Source organism: Myxocyprinus asiaticus, chromosome 15 (assembly GCF_019703515.2).
Source record: "Myxocyprinus asiaticus isolate MX2 ecotype Aquarium Trade chromosome 15, UBuf_Myxa_2, whole genome shotgun sequence".
Lineage (NCBI taxonomy): Eukaryota > Metazoa > Chordata > Actinopteri > Cypriniformes > Catostomidae > Myxocyprinus > Myxocyprinus asiaticus.
In genome coordinates, this window is record NC_059358.1 from 7,220,543 (window position 1) to 7,236,223 (window position 15,681).

General features: G+C 37.2%; 1 protein-coding gene across 3 annotated transcripts in view; it reads left to right on the top strand.

Moving 5' to 3' along the window:
* Window positions 1–3,840: 3,840 nt before the first annotated feature.
* LOC127453159 (serine protease hepsin-like) overlaps window positions 3,841–15,681 on the top strand; it is a 33,739-nt gene continuing 21,898 nt past the window's right edge. Inside the window, exons 1-4 of one of the 3 annotated variants that reach the window (XM_051719357.1) lie at window positions 3,841–4,028; window positions 4,533–4,568; window positions 15,333–15,434; window positions 15,539–15,580. In XM_051719357.1, coding sequence (XP_051575317.1) covers window positions 4,550–4,568; window positions 15,333–15,434; window positions 15,539–15,580 — 163 coding nt within the window. In that variant the 5' untranslated portion in view covers window positions 3,841–4,028; window positions 4,533–4,549. Of the gene's footprint in view, window positions 4,029–4,441; window positions 4,569–15,332; window positions 15,435–15,538; window positions 15,581–15,681 lie in introns of all 3 variants that reach the window. The other 2 variants (XM_051719355.1, XM_051719356.1) reach the window with 2 other exon arrangements.

A 15,681-nucleotide genomic window follows, 5' to 3' on the forward strand; every position in this document is an offset into this window, starting at 1 on the left:
GAAAATAAATTATAGATAACAGAAAATTCATTTGTTTTTACCTATTGTCACACAAAAAGTGTTGTCATTTGTTTATGTTAACATTTACAATTAATTGAAAAATAATTTTCAGATATCATTTGGATATTTAAGACAACTATATTTTATTGTTGTATGCGGTTTTAGTAAATATATATATATATATATATATATATATATATATATATATATATATAAAGAAACACATCTGTATATTATTTCAGAATGCAGAGGAATGACTCTGCATATATACTGTAAATAATGAATGCTATAATAATCTTCTTTATGTCCTTTTTGGAGCTTGAAAGGTTTGAACCCCATTGACTTGCATTGAATGGATATACATTTATAATATCTCCTTCATAATAACTTAATTTGTGTTCTGCAGAAGAAAGTCATACGAATTTGAGACGGCATAAGGGTGAGTAAATGATCAGTGAGTTGTAATTTTTGGGTGAACTATTGAGATGAATTTCAACACTGTTCTTGTTTATATCTTACAGAAAACCAGTAGAGTCACTCCTCTCTGTCCTGGGAGCTTGGCCTTCAGGAGATCAGTGATGAATTGGAAAAAGTACACACCGCTGTCTGCTGATCTCAGGTCATGATATCTTCAGAGAGCTACCCGTCTGCCCAATGACTGCACTCGGCCCTGGTACGAAAATTCAGGAAATATCCCTGCACTGTGGTAAACATATCTTTGAGTGATGTAAAGGCGTTGATTCAGACACCACATCTCTGACAGCACTTTGTGTGGTTTTCACTGGTTTGACCTATCGGGGTAGTCATAAACGCAGGACAGAACTACAAATGACCCAGGAGAAGCATAGACTGGCTCCACAGGAACACGGACTATCCAATCATCAGCAAGAATACCTGAAATGGAAGCATACACTGTAAAAAGTGCATGTAAAATCAACACAAACTTATTGCATTTCCAAAAATCTTTTTCTTAATCAATATTTTCATATTGTTTTCCATAAAAAATATCCAAACATCCTTAAAACAAGACCCGTTTACTTGAGCATATCTTGAATTAAGTTTATTTTTCTAAACCCACTGACATATATTTTCTTGTTGTAATGCATAACTCTAACAAAATAGTGTTTTTTTTTTGTTTTTTTTTTGTCAGTGTGGTAAGATAAATACATTTAATTTAAGAGAACTTTTTTCTGAAAAGTCTTAAAGGAATAGTTCACCCAAAAATCCTCTCATCATTTACTCACCATCATGCCATCCCAGATGTGTATGACTTTCTTTCTTCTGCTGAACACAAACAAAGATTTCTAGAAGAATATCTCAGCTCTGTTGGTCCTCACAAAGCAAGTGAATGGTGAGCAAATGTTTGAAGCTCCATAAGGCAGCATAAATGTAATCCATATAACTCCAGTGGTTAAATCCATATCTTGAGAAGTGATAAGTGTGGGTGAGAAACAGATCAGTATTCAAGTCCTTTTTACTAAAAATCTCCACTTTCACTTTCACATTCTTCTTCTTTTGTTTTGGCGATTCGTATTCTTTGTGCATGTCGCCACCAACTGGGCAGGGAGGAGAATTTACAGTAAAAAAGGACTTGATCTGTTTCGCACCCACACCTATAGTATCACTTCTGTAGATATAGATTTAACCACTGAAGTCTTATGGATTACTTTTATTCTGCCTTTATGTGCTTTTTAGGAGCTTCAAAAATTCGGTCACCATTTATTTGCATTATATGGACTTACAGAACTGAACTATTGTTCTAAAAATCTCTATTTATGTTTAGTAGAAGAAAGAAAGTCATACACATCTGGGATGGCATGATGGTGAGTAAATTATTAAAGAATTTTCATCTGTATCTTATGCTATTTTTCGTTATATATATTATTTTTATTTTTTTACTGAGAATCAAGACAAAATTATTAATTCATTAATTCATTAATTCATTCATTCATTCATACATTAATTTAGTTATTTTGCAGTGTGGCAACAAATAATCAGCAAATTGGTTTATTTCATACCACAGTAAAATAAATATTTACCGTAAGTTACAGCACAGCAATATGATTTACAGTATACTTGTTCTGAACATTAAAATTCATTATAGTAGTTGTTTGCATGCTGTTAAGAGTGCCCTTAAAGTACTGTATCCACAGTAAGCAGTTACAGTATGACTAACTATAATCTATAATCTATATAATCTATAACTAAAACTGAAATATTGAGGCCTTTTCTGTTTGAATTCAATCATGGAACTTAATAAAGCACAAACTGACAACAATAACATACTATAAACAGTTTCAGTTTACAGACACCATTGAAAATACATCAAAAATACTGTGATAACAAAAGTCAGTCTATGGGAAATCTTCAGTAAGGTATTAAATATTTCATAAAGTGTCTCTCGTTAGAAACAGCTACTGTAGAAAGAAAAAAGTGAACTTTTAAACTCCCATCCTACCTGTGCCTTTTAAAGTAACTCTGCTGTATATTAAATTCTTAGAAGGCTTAGACAACTCAGTAGTAGAATTGAACCAAGTTTTATTATGTAGTGATAAAGACATAGTCTCATCTGATAGAATCAAAGACATCAAGGCCATCTACCTGGAAGGAGATTTGGAACCATTTTTGCTACTTCAAGTATGTCCTACTCTGTTAGAGCATTATGATGTCATTGCAATGTGGTTGTAAAATTAGATGCAGCTTCACACAGAAAAGGTAAGTGATTTTATCACACTAAAGTCATGTTAACAGGTTCAGAGAATGCCTTTAGTTTTATGAATCTTACATATTTTGAGTCATTTCCATTTCAGTTATTGCATTTGATGACTTTTATTCTAAAATGTGGGGAAAAGTATTGTATTATATTATATTATATTATTTCATTAAAAACGGCAACAATGATGATGATTAGCATAGCTAACATTATTATGTTAGGTAAATTACAGAAAATTGAGCATACAGCTCATACATGTGTTCATGGTCTTTCCAGTCTAAAGAATTGACCAGAGCATTTAAGAAATATAGCTGTTTTATTATTATTATTGTTATTATTATTATTATTATTATCATTGTTCTTGTTGTTACAATAAGATTATATTTGTAAACATTTGTAAATGCATTATGTATCATGATTAGTTAATGAAAAATATATGAACAACATAATTTTACAGCATTTATTAATCTTGGTGAATGGTAATTTATATATATATATATATATATATATATATATATATATATATATATATATATATATATATATATATATATATATAAATTGATCAGTGTAGTTCAAATTTGGTTATAATGCATTAAAGCATATATGTATGTAAACATATCTGCTTTAAATTTGAAAAAAATATTATTTTGATTAAAATTAAGATTGTTGGTAAGTGCTGAAAAAAGTATTGTTTATTGTTAGTTCATGTTAACTAATGTAGTCAAATAATATTCATGAAAACAACCTTATTGTAAAATGTTATTATTATTATTATTATTAATAATAATATTAATTTATAAAGTATATAGATCGATTTCACTTAATCTAGTATACGAAAATCCATTGCTGTGTGTATGAGGTTTTTGCAAGAAATATTTATATAATATTTACCACAGTTATACACAATTGCCACGTCATTCTGTAACCTTGTCATCATGTATTGGCTATTGGTGATTTTAATTGCAGTCATGATGTGGATCATCAGATGAGCTCCTCCAAAGTTGAGATGCGCGCGAGCCCACGCAGATTCACCTGTCCAACGCGCGCACACCTGCGCTCTCCTGAGAACACACCAAAGTGACCGGAAGAGGGAGGTTTCCACTCAAACAGTCAGCAGACAGAGAGAGCAGAAGAACGGCCCCGATTGCGGGAGAAATCGTTAAGCTGCATTTAACGGGAAAACAAAAGAGTGACGGGCTCTGGGGAAAGCGAATTGTCAGCGCGGATATTTGGAGGAAACGCCTGACATCTGTTTTTTCCCCATCTCTCTTATTCAAGAGTTTATCCAAGAACTTGCAGTGGAGAGGTAAAGGTGAGATCTAAGATATTTAAATAACTATAACTATATTTATAACTGACCATCAGGCCTTTAAAAGTGACAGGATGTATAATAGGACTTTTGGATTTTTATTTTCGTGTACAATTACCCAATTTTAAACTTTAATTTACATTTAACGTTTCTTTTTGTGTGTGTGTGTGTGTGTGTGTGTGTGTGTGTGTGTAGCCTATGCATCCGTGAATTAATGTGTTGGGATGATAATGGAACATCTATGTGAATATAAACACAAAAAGAGAATTTTAGTTGAATAAATGATTCTCAATGTTAATGTAAAAGACTGTAACCTGTTCAAATCTTCACTCAGTTTGCCCTTTGGTTTATTTAACTTGTTTAACCCATATTTTCCCAGGACAGTAGCCTAGCTTTTTTCTTTCTTTTTCTTTTAGATTTTTCCCCCCATTTGCAGGTCAGAAAGAAGCCAATCAAATTCAGCAAAGTTTTGAAGAAGAATCGTGCATTTTATCTCTCTTTTTTCAGCTTTTCGTTTTGTCAGGATGACTGACAAGAAGATAGGTGAGTGCCAAAATATTTCTCTACTTCTCTTTTCTGACATCAGAGGTGTGTTAAATATTAACTGAGCTGGCTTGTAATGAGTTATGTACTGGATTTGTTTTGGTCAGTCTGGGACTGTGATATTTTTTGACAAAGGCCAAAGGGTTTCACATAAGTCATGACATGACAGGAAGCAGCCATACAGCTGTTTACATGTATTACAAGTGGCTGAATGGATGAAGGTAAATTGTATTAGGTGAATTTAATTTATATATTCTTAGCACAACATAATCATTTTAAACCTTCTCACAAAAAAAAAAAAAAAAAAAAATCTGTTCTTGCTGTTGTTAGTGTGAACTTACTGTAACTTTGCTAAATTTTTGCCAAAGTAATCACTCGGTGTATTAGTTTTGAATGTTATGCCACCCATATTCGAACCCAATGTGCCAAATTTCTGATTGTTTTTAGACACATTTTTAAATACTTTATTAAAGGAATAGTTCACCCAAAAATGAAAATTCTGTTTATTTACCGTCGTGTCACTCTAAACTCATATGCTGCTATTTTTTCACAGAAGTTCTGAAATATAATTTGCAAAATTATGTGTTGATGAGTTGCACCAAGTCTGACTTCAGTAGTTCGCAAGTTAATGTAATCCTGCATTGAGAATAGTGTAAACGTGTTTGGCTCGTTGTCCTGGGCGAAGGGCTCGAGGCTCGAGACTTGACCCGAGCTCAAATACCCCACCCGGACTTAGATTAGTAATTGATGAAATAGATAGGTGGAGATTGAGAGGAGAAGGGATGCCGGAAGACGCGATGCCACGAAGAGGTAAGCAGCTGTTTATATACACTTACTCTGACAGTGTGATTGATCGGATTAAATGAATTTGCTCATCCCAAACCTTAATGTGATCCTGCATTGAGGATAGTGTAAACATATTTGGCTCGCTGTCCTGGGCGAAGGGCTCGAGGCTCGAGACTTGACCCAAGCTCGAATACCCTCCAAAAAGAGGCCAGGAAATGGGACAGCGAACTGTTAGCTACGGAGCCTTGTAGTATGAAGTGATATGTTTGTCTTTTATGTAAAAAGAGACGAATATGAACACTTGCTAAGCCCTGTGTGAGATGGGCAGAGGTGCCAAAGATGATAGAACGAGCAGATCCGCTAGCGGAGGCAGCCTTGCGCTAGGGTCCACTCGGGGGATAGGAAACTGGGAGGTGTAGGATAGGTAGAAATGAAGAATGAAAATAGGCTGAAGCACTGAAGAAACTGTGGCAGTTAACTTTGCATGGAAATGAGCTATTGTGGGAGCTGTTATGCGCTGGAGGGATAGTTACGCCCGAACACGGGGGCCATCCCCACGGTCGGGCAGGGTCACCCCGGACGAAGGCGTGAATCCAAGCGGCCCAGGATCGACCTTAAGCCTCCCTCCAGACGCGGTTGGTTCGATGGGATGAGTTTGTGCAGCGAATGGGCGAACTGCGTAGGAAAGGGGCTCAGCGGCTGCTCGAGCAAGCAAGCCCAACCTGCAATCGAACTGGGGCCCTCACTGCATTCGAATGGGGCAGTCCTCCCGGTGCTTCAAATGAGAGAGTCCACACTACAAATAAACATGAGTTAGCTCACACTGCATTTGGACGGGAGAACCCTCACTGCGATTCGAATGGAAGAGCACTTGAGTGCTTAAGGCAGGCCCTTACAGCGATTTGAGACGGTGGGCTCCCGGACTGGCTTGGGGGGGGCCCCGCAGTGTCCAAATGGTGGGGCTGGCCTAGTGAACTGACAAGGATAAAGCAAGCATCCCCCTGACCCCAATTATGAATGTTTCATGATTAGCTGAAGAGGGCTTGTTGTGCCTTTCTGATGTGGAGACGGTTGGTACGGATATAGCTGAGATATGCGTCGGATGACCAGCAGCCCAGTAAGTGTATTTGGTGCTCGGGCAGGCCTTTGTGGGCTGCTGTGGTAGCAGCGCTGATGTGGAAGGAAGGACTTGAGGATAGTTTTTCTGAGATGCCAGATTTTAGGTGTTTTTGGAACCAGAATTGGGAAACTGCTTGATTTTTGTCATCAACGAAGAGCGGATCGAGAGGGGATTTGGTTTGGGACACTCTGTAATGGAGATAGTGTGCTAGAGATTGAAAGGGCTGGATGGGAGTTGGCAGATTGAAAATTAAAATGAGTTTAGTCTGTTTTGCTTTGTTTGATATAGTATCTGATTGTATCGTTGTCTAGGATATGAAGGTCCAAAATGGTGGGATGGATTCTTGGATCGAATTTAGCTGTGGTGGTGAATTCTGAGCAGCGGAAGAAGCCAAAGAAGGCAAGGATGAACATGGCATCTAGGGTTTTTGAGGTGTCTGAAGAAACGAGAGTATTCAGGCATCAAGTTTGCAAATCAATGGAAAGTGGTTGCCTGGTATTGGTTCTGGTGGTGTGGGCTTTATGAATACCTTAACTAGAAGTGAGATCTGGGGGTGGCTTATTGTGGAGGAGTTTTTGCCGAATCTGCCTTTGTTAATGCACTGAACGGTGGCTTGGTTGTCGCAGTGGACTATGATACTTTTAGATGTCCATTCCGACCCCCAGAGGGAGGCTGCTACCATGATGGGATACAGTTCGAACAGGGCGGAAGATGCGGAGTGGGGGGTTGGGGGGGGTGAGTTGATCAGATTGGGGGGCCAGGTGGATGCAAACCATCGACCTGCTGACAGCACATGAAATGCTCCTGCATCCCAGGAACACTCTGTTGAGGAGATATAAATCTAACACTCTCCAGTACTGGCATTGGTTCCACTGCGCTACTCTTCCTGCACATTTTGCTGAAAAAAGCTTGTGATATGTGAAAAAATTACAGCCCCCATAAGAGAATGATAGTTCGGCGATGATTGATAGGTAGTTTAATTGTTTGAATTTAGGAGCTTCAAGAGCTTGAATCAGCCAGGTATGATCATCTTGAGCAAAGAGAGAGAAAGAAAGAGAGAGAGAGAGAGCAGTGTACCATGAAGAAGCTCTGTGTTACTCTCTCTCTCTCTCTCTCATACACTCAGACAAAAGTACAGCTTGTTCTCCGGTCAAATAGTTCACGGCAGGTGCTGTTGAACCGCAGACCGAGACAGTGAGGAAATCTTCAGGAATGAAACGAGGCGGGCAAACAGAAAAACATTACACTGTTTCAGTTTTGTTCTGACCTCTAATGTAGCCATTAAAAACTGGGCTTGGACAAAATGTCATTGGTCACTTGAGAGATATGGTGAGGTATGATTGGCCATTGGACATCAGCTCTTTTATTCCTCTCTGTTGATCTGTTTCAGTCCAACATTTAATCTAGGAAAATGTGATATATTATTACACAGCTCTCTGGAATGATTGATTCTGATTGGTCATGGTATTGCTATGGTAAAGTTTTTTTGTATAACACCTGCTAAACTGTATAATTCGCAGTTGTCCCTGGCAACCAATTTGTATTACTTACTGTAGCCTACATGTCTTTTTCTGCATCACAGAATAATTTAAACTTTAATCAGTACAGCGTTTCAAGTTCATTTATTTATTTGGTAAGAAGCCATGTATTAAGCAGCATAATGTACAGTCAATGGCGGCTGGTCAGAAGAGGCAGAGGAGGCTGAGCCTCCTCAAAAAACTATTCAAAAATAGCGTTACAACAAAAGTGATAAATTAACAGTTTTTATTTTATTTTTATTAATTGACCTACTAACATACACAACTCAGATGCCAACTAAGATATTTGTTTTTTCATTTTTCTTTCTTGTGTGGTAGCCAAATGAATTTAAATTACTATTTGAATCTGTATGAATGCCAGAGGAGGCTGACAGCATAAAGCTTCCTGTCATTAGTAATCTGACCAATTCAAATTGATATTCAAATGATACAACGTCATCTGGTTCCACTCAAACAGCGTCCAAAAAAGACCAAACAGAGGCAAAATGAAAATTGCCTCCTTCTGCGGTCATAACCAATTATTATCAGAAGTACCCAAGCCAATCAGCTTTCAGTATCACGTTTATGCTTCATCAAGCCTGCTTGTGGTTAATGCGACAGGTGAAGAGAAACTTTCAAAATATGCCAAAGATGGAATAAAATGTATTGGAAGATCTAAAAAATGTGTGAAAGACTGAACGACAGGATTATACATGAAATTGGCACAATGAAGCAGTGGATGATGGAGTTTGTCTGCACATAGAGTATTAGGTGAGTATACAGGTGCATCTCAATAAATTAGAATGTCGTGGAAAAGTTCATTTATTTCAGTAATTCAACTCAAATTGTGAAACTCGTGTATTAAATAAATTCAGTGCACACAGACTGAAGTAGTTTAAGTCTTTGGTTCTTTTAATTGTGATGATTTTGGCTCACATTTAACAAAAACCCACCAATTCACTATCTCAACAAATTAGAATATGGTGACATGCCAATCAGCTAATCAACTCAAAACACCTGCAAAGGTTTCCTGAGCCTTCAAAATGGTCTCTCAGTTTGGTTCACCAGGCTACACAATCATGGGGAAGACTGCTGATCTGACAGTTGTCCAGAAGACAATCATTGACACCCTTCACAAGGAGGGTAAGCCACAAACATTCATTGCCAAACAATCTGGCTATTCACAGAGTTCTGTATCCAAGCATGTTAACAGAAAGTTGAGTGGAAGGAAAAAGTGTGGAAGAAAAAGATGCACAACCAACCGAGAGAACCGCAGCCTTATGAGGATTGTCAAGCAAAATCGATTCAAGAATTTGGGTGAACTTCACAAGGAATGGACTGAGGCTGGGGTCAAGGCATCAAGAGCCACCACACACAGACATGTCAAGGAATTTGGCTACAGTTGTCGTATTCCTCTTGTTAAGCCACTCCTGAACCACAGACAATGTCAGAGGCGTCTTACCTGGGCTGAGGAGAAGAACTGGACTGTTGCCCAGTGGTCCAAAGTCCTCTTTTCAGATGAGAGCAAGTTTTGGATTTTATTTGGAAACCAAGGTCCTAGAGTCTGGAGGAAGGGTGGAGAAGCTCATAGCCCAAGTTGCATGAAGTCCAGTGTTAAGTTTCCACAGTCTGTGATGATTTGGGGTGCAATGTCATCTGCTGGTGTTGGTCCATTGTGTTTTTTGAAAACCAAAGTCACTGCACCCGTTTACCAAGACATTTTGGAGCACTTCATGCTTCCTTCTGCTGACCAGCTTTTTAAAGATGCTGATTTCATTTTCCAGCAGGATTTGGCACCTGCCCACACTGCCAAAAGCACCAAAAGTTGGTTAAATGACTGTTGGTGTTGGTGTTGGTGTGCTTGACTGGCCAGCAAACTCACCAGACCTGAACCCCATAGAGAATCTATGGGGTATTGTCAAGAGGAAAATGAGAAACAAGAGACCAAAAAATGCAGATGAGCTGAAGGCCACTGTCAAAGAAACCTGGGCTTCCATACCACCTCAGCAGTGCCACAAACTGATCACCTCCATGCCACGCCAAATTGAGGCAGTAATTAAAGCAAAAGGAGCCCCTACCAAGTACTGAGTACATATACAGTAAATGAACATACTTTCCAGAAGGCCAACAATTCACTAAAAATGTTTTTTTTTTATTGGTCTTATGATGTATTCTAATTTTTTGAGATAGTGAATTGGTGGGTTTTTGTTAAATGTGAGCCAAAATCATCACAATTAAAAGAACCAAAGACTTAAACTACTTTAGTCTGTGTGCATTGAATTTATTTAATACACGAGTTTCACAATTTGAGTTGAATTACTGAAATAAATGAACTTTTCCACGACATTCTAATTTATTGAGATGCACCTGTATGTTACTGTACATGGAATGGGGCCCTCCATTCATTTGTAAATGTTTGCATTGATCGTAGTCCGTAACTGCCACTGCGTAACTTGTTCCGTTCGTTTGTTGTATTGACAAGTGTTTAGTTGGTAATAGGAAAGATTACAACACTTATAACAGTAGTTATCAAGACTATTTTAAGATATCAGGGAGAGTGCATCATATGTGTTCGGGAGCTTTATTACCAGCAAAAAACATAAAATAAAACATGATTTCCCCCCCCCCCCCCGGAAATGTTGTCATGGACTGCCACTGTGTATTCACATTATGCTTCGCAGCATGATCGGGTTCATTTTGTAATATTATCCTCTCTGACAATGACATTTATTATGTCAGTGACTTTATGGGTCCTAAATTGTATCAGCTATTGGAGTTAGACAATAAAACACATTAAAAGGAAAAGAAGCAGGTAAACCATACCACCACTTTTGCTTTTTTACTATATCACACTAGGAATGTTAGCCTAACATCACTTTCCATGTTATGCTCTTATGTTTACTCAGTTTAAAATGATGTACAATCACATAAGATTGAAACTCCAGTCATATCAATGGTCTAGAAAAAGAAAAATCAGTGGCTGCAATGTTGAGATCACATGACCAGACAAAAGATATCTGGAAACTTTTGCGTGATAGGTGTCAGTACAAACTCTAAGATCACTGTTGTATAGACCTTTTTCACAGACTGTGATGATGTGTTTCTGCCTTATTTAACAGCATAAATCGTGCAATTGTTTAAATATTAAGTGTAAATTTATAACATTATGCTTTGTGTTATATTACCCTGGAATTAGTAAAAAAAAATATATATATATATTTTTTTAATTACCACAGCTGTGAGGGGGTTTCTATTACAGCTGCTAAGAGATTGACAGTAAATATGGCCATTTTCCTGTGTTAATCCAACGCTGTCTATATTTTTCCTCTTCTGGAAAGTCAAACGTAACAATGCATTTTTTTCTTTTGGTCTTGAGCAAATGGGTACGTGAAAATAATATTTGCTGTGATCTCCCATTCACTCCCATTCACCACTGTCGAAGTTTACCCTGCAAACGCTTACTTCCGCATTCCAAAACACGGAGTGTGAAAAAGGTCTGTTACAGACTGATCACACTGTGAATCCGGAAACAACAGGGTGAAAGTTTTGCTGCTGAAATCAGTCTGTGCAAACTGAAATTTGAACCACTGCCCCCCAGTGTCCAAAACTAGAAGTGTTGTTGAACATATGAGCACATGTGAGCTCCAGTTTTGGGGGGAAATGTCCACAGGGAGGCACCAAAAGCAAGTTATATTTGTAGTTGTAGTAGTTAACAGCAATGCATATTTTATTAACCCTATGCCCTAATACAAACCCCAACACTAAATCTAACCATCAGTGGAGTAAAAATGTAATTTTAGAGCGAAAATACAAATGTGATCGCAATTACTTTCTAGTCCCATGGCACCAGAACCCATGTCTCTGAGGCTGCTCTCCCAATGTGCTCTCAGTAGCACTAGTGGGGAATGTGTTCACATTTGAATTAATGCAAACATTTCTGATTGGGAATGGCACTTGTCAGTAAACCGGCTGAAGGGGGTTGATGTCAGTGTACATGAACTTTCGGAAGCAACGTATCGATTTCCTGTGTGATGTTGTGTATTGACCAGTGAACAAAAAATTATGTCTCTCTATGTAATATGTCCCTATAAAGCATTGAGCTGCGGTAAGCTGTTGTGTGTGTTTTTTTGCTCTGGGCTTATCATGCAGCACAGTTTCTGCTGCATGTCCTGAGCCTGATTTGACATGCGCTTACTGTTAATCATCACACCAGAGAGCAAGCTTCTCACTCCCAGTCATATGAGCACAGGTTTTTGTAAAAATGCGCATGCAATGTCTGTTCTTGTTGATCAATTTGATCGTATTAGGTGAAGAATTATGAGTCTAGCCAAATGTGCGCTTGATGGATTGACCCTTTGTCAGTGCTAAAGATCTGTAGGCAGCACACTTGCAATCATTTACAGTACCTTTGTCATAAGTACTTTAATATTATACATAAAAATCGAAAATCTAAAAGACATGGTATTATTCATCAAAAGCAGCCTTGTAAACTTGTAAACATAAAAATTTGTACCTTTTTTAAACATGTACCACAATATACCTTTAAAGCCATGAAGGATTACAATAAATTCTTAACCAGTATATATTAAACAATGATATACACACACCAAAGTCCTTATTTAGGTCAAAATACATGCATAAAAATTGCATACTGTACATACAGTAGAAAACAACCATTAGTCATAATTCTGTTTGGTGATGCTAATGGCGCAAATATTACATGCTGCATCTTTAATAAACGTTTTTAATAGCAATCTTTAATGGAGTTACGTTTCATCTATTGTACTGTACAAATTCCAACATTACGTTTTTGCTAAACCTGCTAATGGCAGCTGAAATAAGAAAAATGACTAGCCATAATTATTTTTTTATTGGCCATTAAACCGTCTTTTCCATTATTCCCTTAAAAAAATATACATATATATATTTTTCCCCCAATGACAAAATAATTATTTAGCTGTTGTACCACAAATCACACTGTCACTCACTGCATCTTTCGGTAAAACTTGTGATTTTTGTTCCTCAAATTGTGTTGCACTTAAGTAAATTTCCTTTATTTTCATTTTAATTCAATTAGTTCATGTCACAAATTGAGGGAAAAAATGTTGTTTTAAAGTTCTTTATGTACATTGCGATTTCAAGCATGCATTATTTTGAAATTCCTAGAAAGGTAACTAGGCAATTTCTGAGTAACTTTTATCATCAAAGCCAAATTTTACCCACATTTGGCACCTAGCAAGATTTTGGACCCTATGTACAGTATGTAACAACTTTGTCTCAAGATGATTCTCTAAAAAATCCTTAAGCAAAATAAAAAATGGATACCAATGGCTTTAGTCTTGGTAGAATTTGATGATAAATGTTTGTGTTCTAATTAGGGATGTGCGGAATTACTTAAAATACTTAATCTACTCCAAATCATTGGAGTGGTGGTGGCATAGTGGGCTTAAGCACATAACTGGTAATCAGAAAGTTGATGGTTTAATCCCCACAGCCATCACCATTGTGTCCTTGAGCAAGGCACTTTTCTCTAGGTTGCTCCAGGGGGATTGTCCCTGTAGTAAGTACACTGTAAGTTGCTTTGGATAAAAGCGTCTGCCAAATGCATAAATAAAAAATAAAAAAATAAATCCAATGCTAATTTCCACTGAAAAAGGGCACTTATCTGCAACGTACTTGCCTTGAATTATGATCATTGTACATTAAATATAGAACATGACACGCATTCACCTTTAGCAAATACAGGTTTATTTATTGAAAACAATTGAATGAATAGTACAGGAATAGCACAACCCTAATTGTAAAAGTAAAAATTACTTAACATATTAAAACAGTCTGGACATTGTTGAAAATAATTAATAGGTAGGCTAAGCTAAATCTACGAGAGAAAAAAATGTGCTGAAAGTTGCTAAGTTAAAAGACGGGACTTGACTCACCTGAGGCGGCTATCCTGCACTTGAAAAAGCCAGATCGCCGGGAAACTAACTTACAAGCACAAACAGATTTAAAGAAGACTAAGATGTGAAAACATTCGACTTTCAAGCCAATGTTTCAGGAATCTGCTTCCCGCACCACCACCGAAGTGATTTCTATAGCTACTTTGCTGAGTTTTCTTGTCTAGTGAGAGGACATTTTCCAGTGCGCTGCGAGTGAGAGAGGGAAGAAGCATGCACATCTTGCGGTGAAATGAAACTTTGTATCTGCTTCAAATATCCTCTTTTTTAAAATATTTTTTATTATTAATTATATTTAAAATGTGTATATGACAGTAATTTAAGTGCAGCCTCTGTAAAAATATAAAGCCAAATGTAAATGTGTAAAGATGTTGAACAGTTTAATGGGGAAAAATATTAACCGACTAGTAATTCCAGTGTCGACTAGCAGCATCAGAACCGTTTAGTCGACTAGTTGACTAGTCTTGCACATCCCTAGTTCAAATTGAAATCTCTGACTTTTGATTGCAGAATGCTATTATGGCAAATCTGAGCACAGTTTGATACATTATTTAGATATCTTCTGAAACTCTGGAGGAGACACTGTGGAGAGGCACTGTTTTTATTTATTTATTTAATTATTTATTTTTTTTTTTTTATGGAGAATGATCTGAGAAGCAGAAGACTTTAGCAAAAGTCACTTTAAATAAAGTCAATATAGTCACATATACAGTTTGTGACTGTATGTGTGTGGTTTGTATTGGAGGATGATGGTTATGAAAAACACTCCGTGCCAGTATTGGTCCCAGTAGAAAACACTGGCATGGCTACACCTCTGAGGCTTTGTCTGGGGACATGCTGACACTTGTGTGTGTGTGTGTGGGCGAGTTTGGTGGTTTACGAGGACAATTCTTTAGGTTACAAACTGGTAATTACAAGGGTATTATGCTATAAATGTATTTTATGAAGGCATTTCTAGTGTTCCCATAATTCAAATCGCTTAAACATACTAAACTATGTTTTTTTGAAAATGTAAAAATGCAGAAAGTTTTTGTGAGGGTTAGGGGATAGAATCTATAGTTCGTACAGTATAAAAATCATTATGTCTTTGGAGAGTCCTCATAAGGATAGCCGCACCAACATGTGTGTGTGTGTGTGGCGAGAGAGCCGACCATGGCACTGGGATTTAGTCCCAGGTTTACTTTAGTGGTAAGGATTTGATGACTTTGGACTATTGATCAGCATTCTGTTCTTTTCATCAGCCCCGTCATGGTTTATGTGTTTGCTCACAGACATTTATTTTACAAAGTTCACAATATCTCACAGTACTATTCAAAATGTACATGGTGACATAATTAGACATGTTTAGACAGCTTTTTCTGTACTGAATGTAGTTTGTGTCATACAGGAAGTCCAGGGATGACCATCTTCAGGCCATGTCGAGTGGTCGCTGCAGTTGCTTTGATTTTGATTATACTTGGGGGTTTGGGAGCCGCCATCTGGGCCCTCGGTAAGACGCTCTGCTTGGCTTTCCTTTTGGGAACTGCTGATTTCATGAAATAATGCTATTAATCCAAAGTTTATCAAACCTTCTCTTGATTTTTTGTTTTTCAGTCACATATCTTAGAACAACAGAAGATACAGGATTATTTGATGGTAAGTGTTGTCAACTTCACTGAAAAAGGCGGGAAAACGCAGGTTGTCAGTTTTACTAAATCCCATTATTTGTGATCTACACAACAAAATTGTGTTTCACT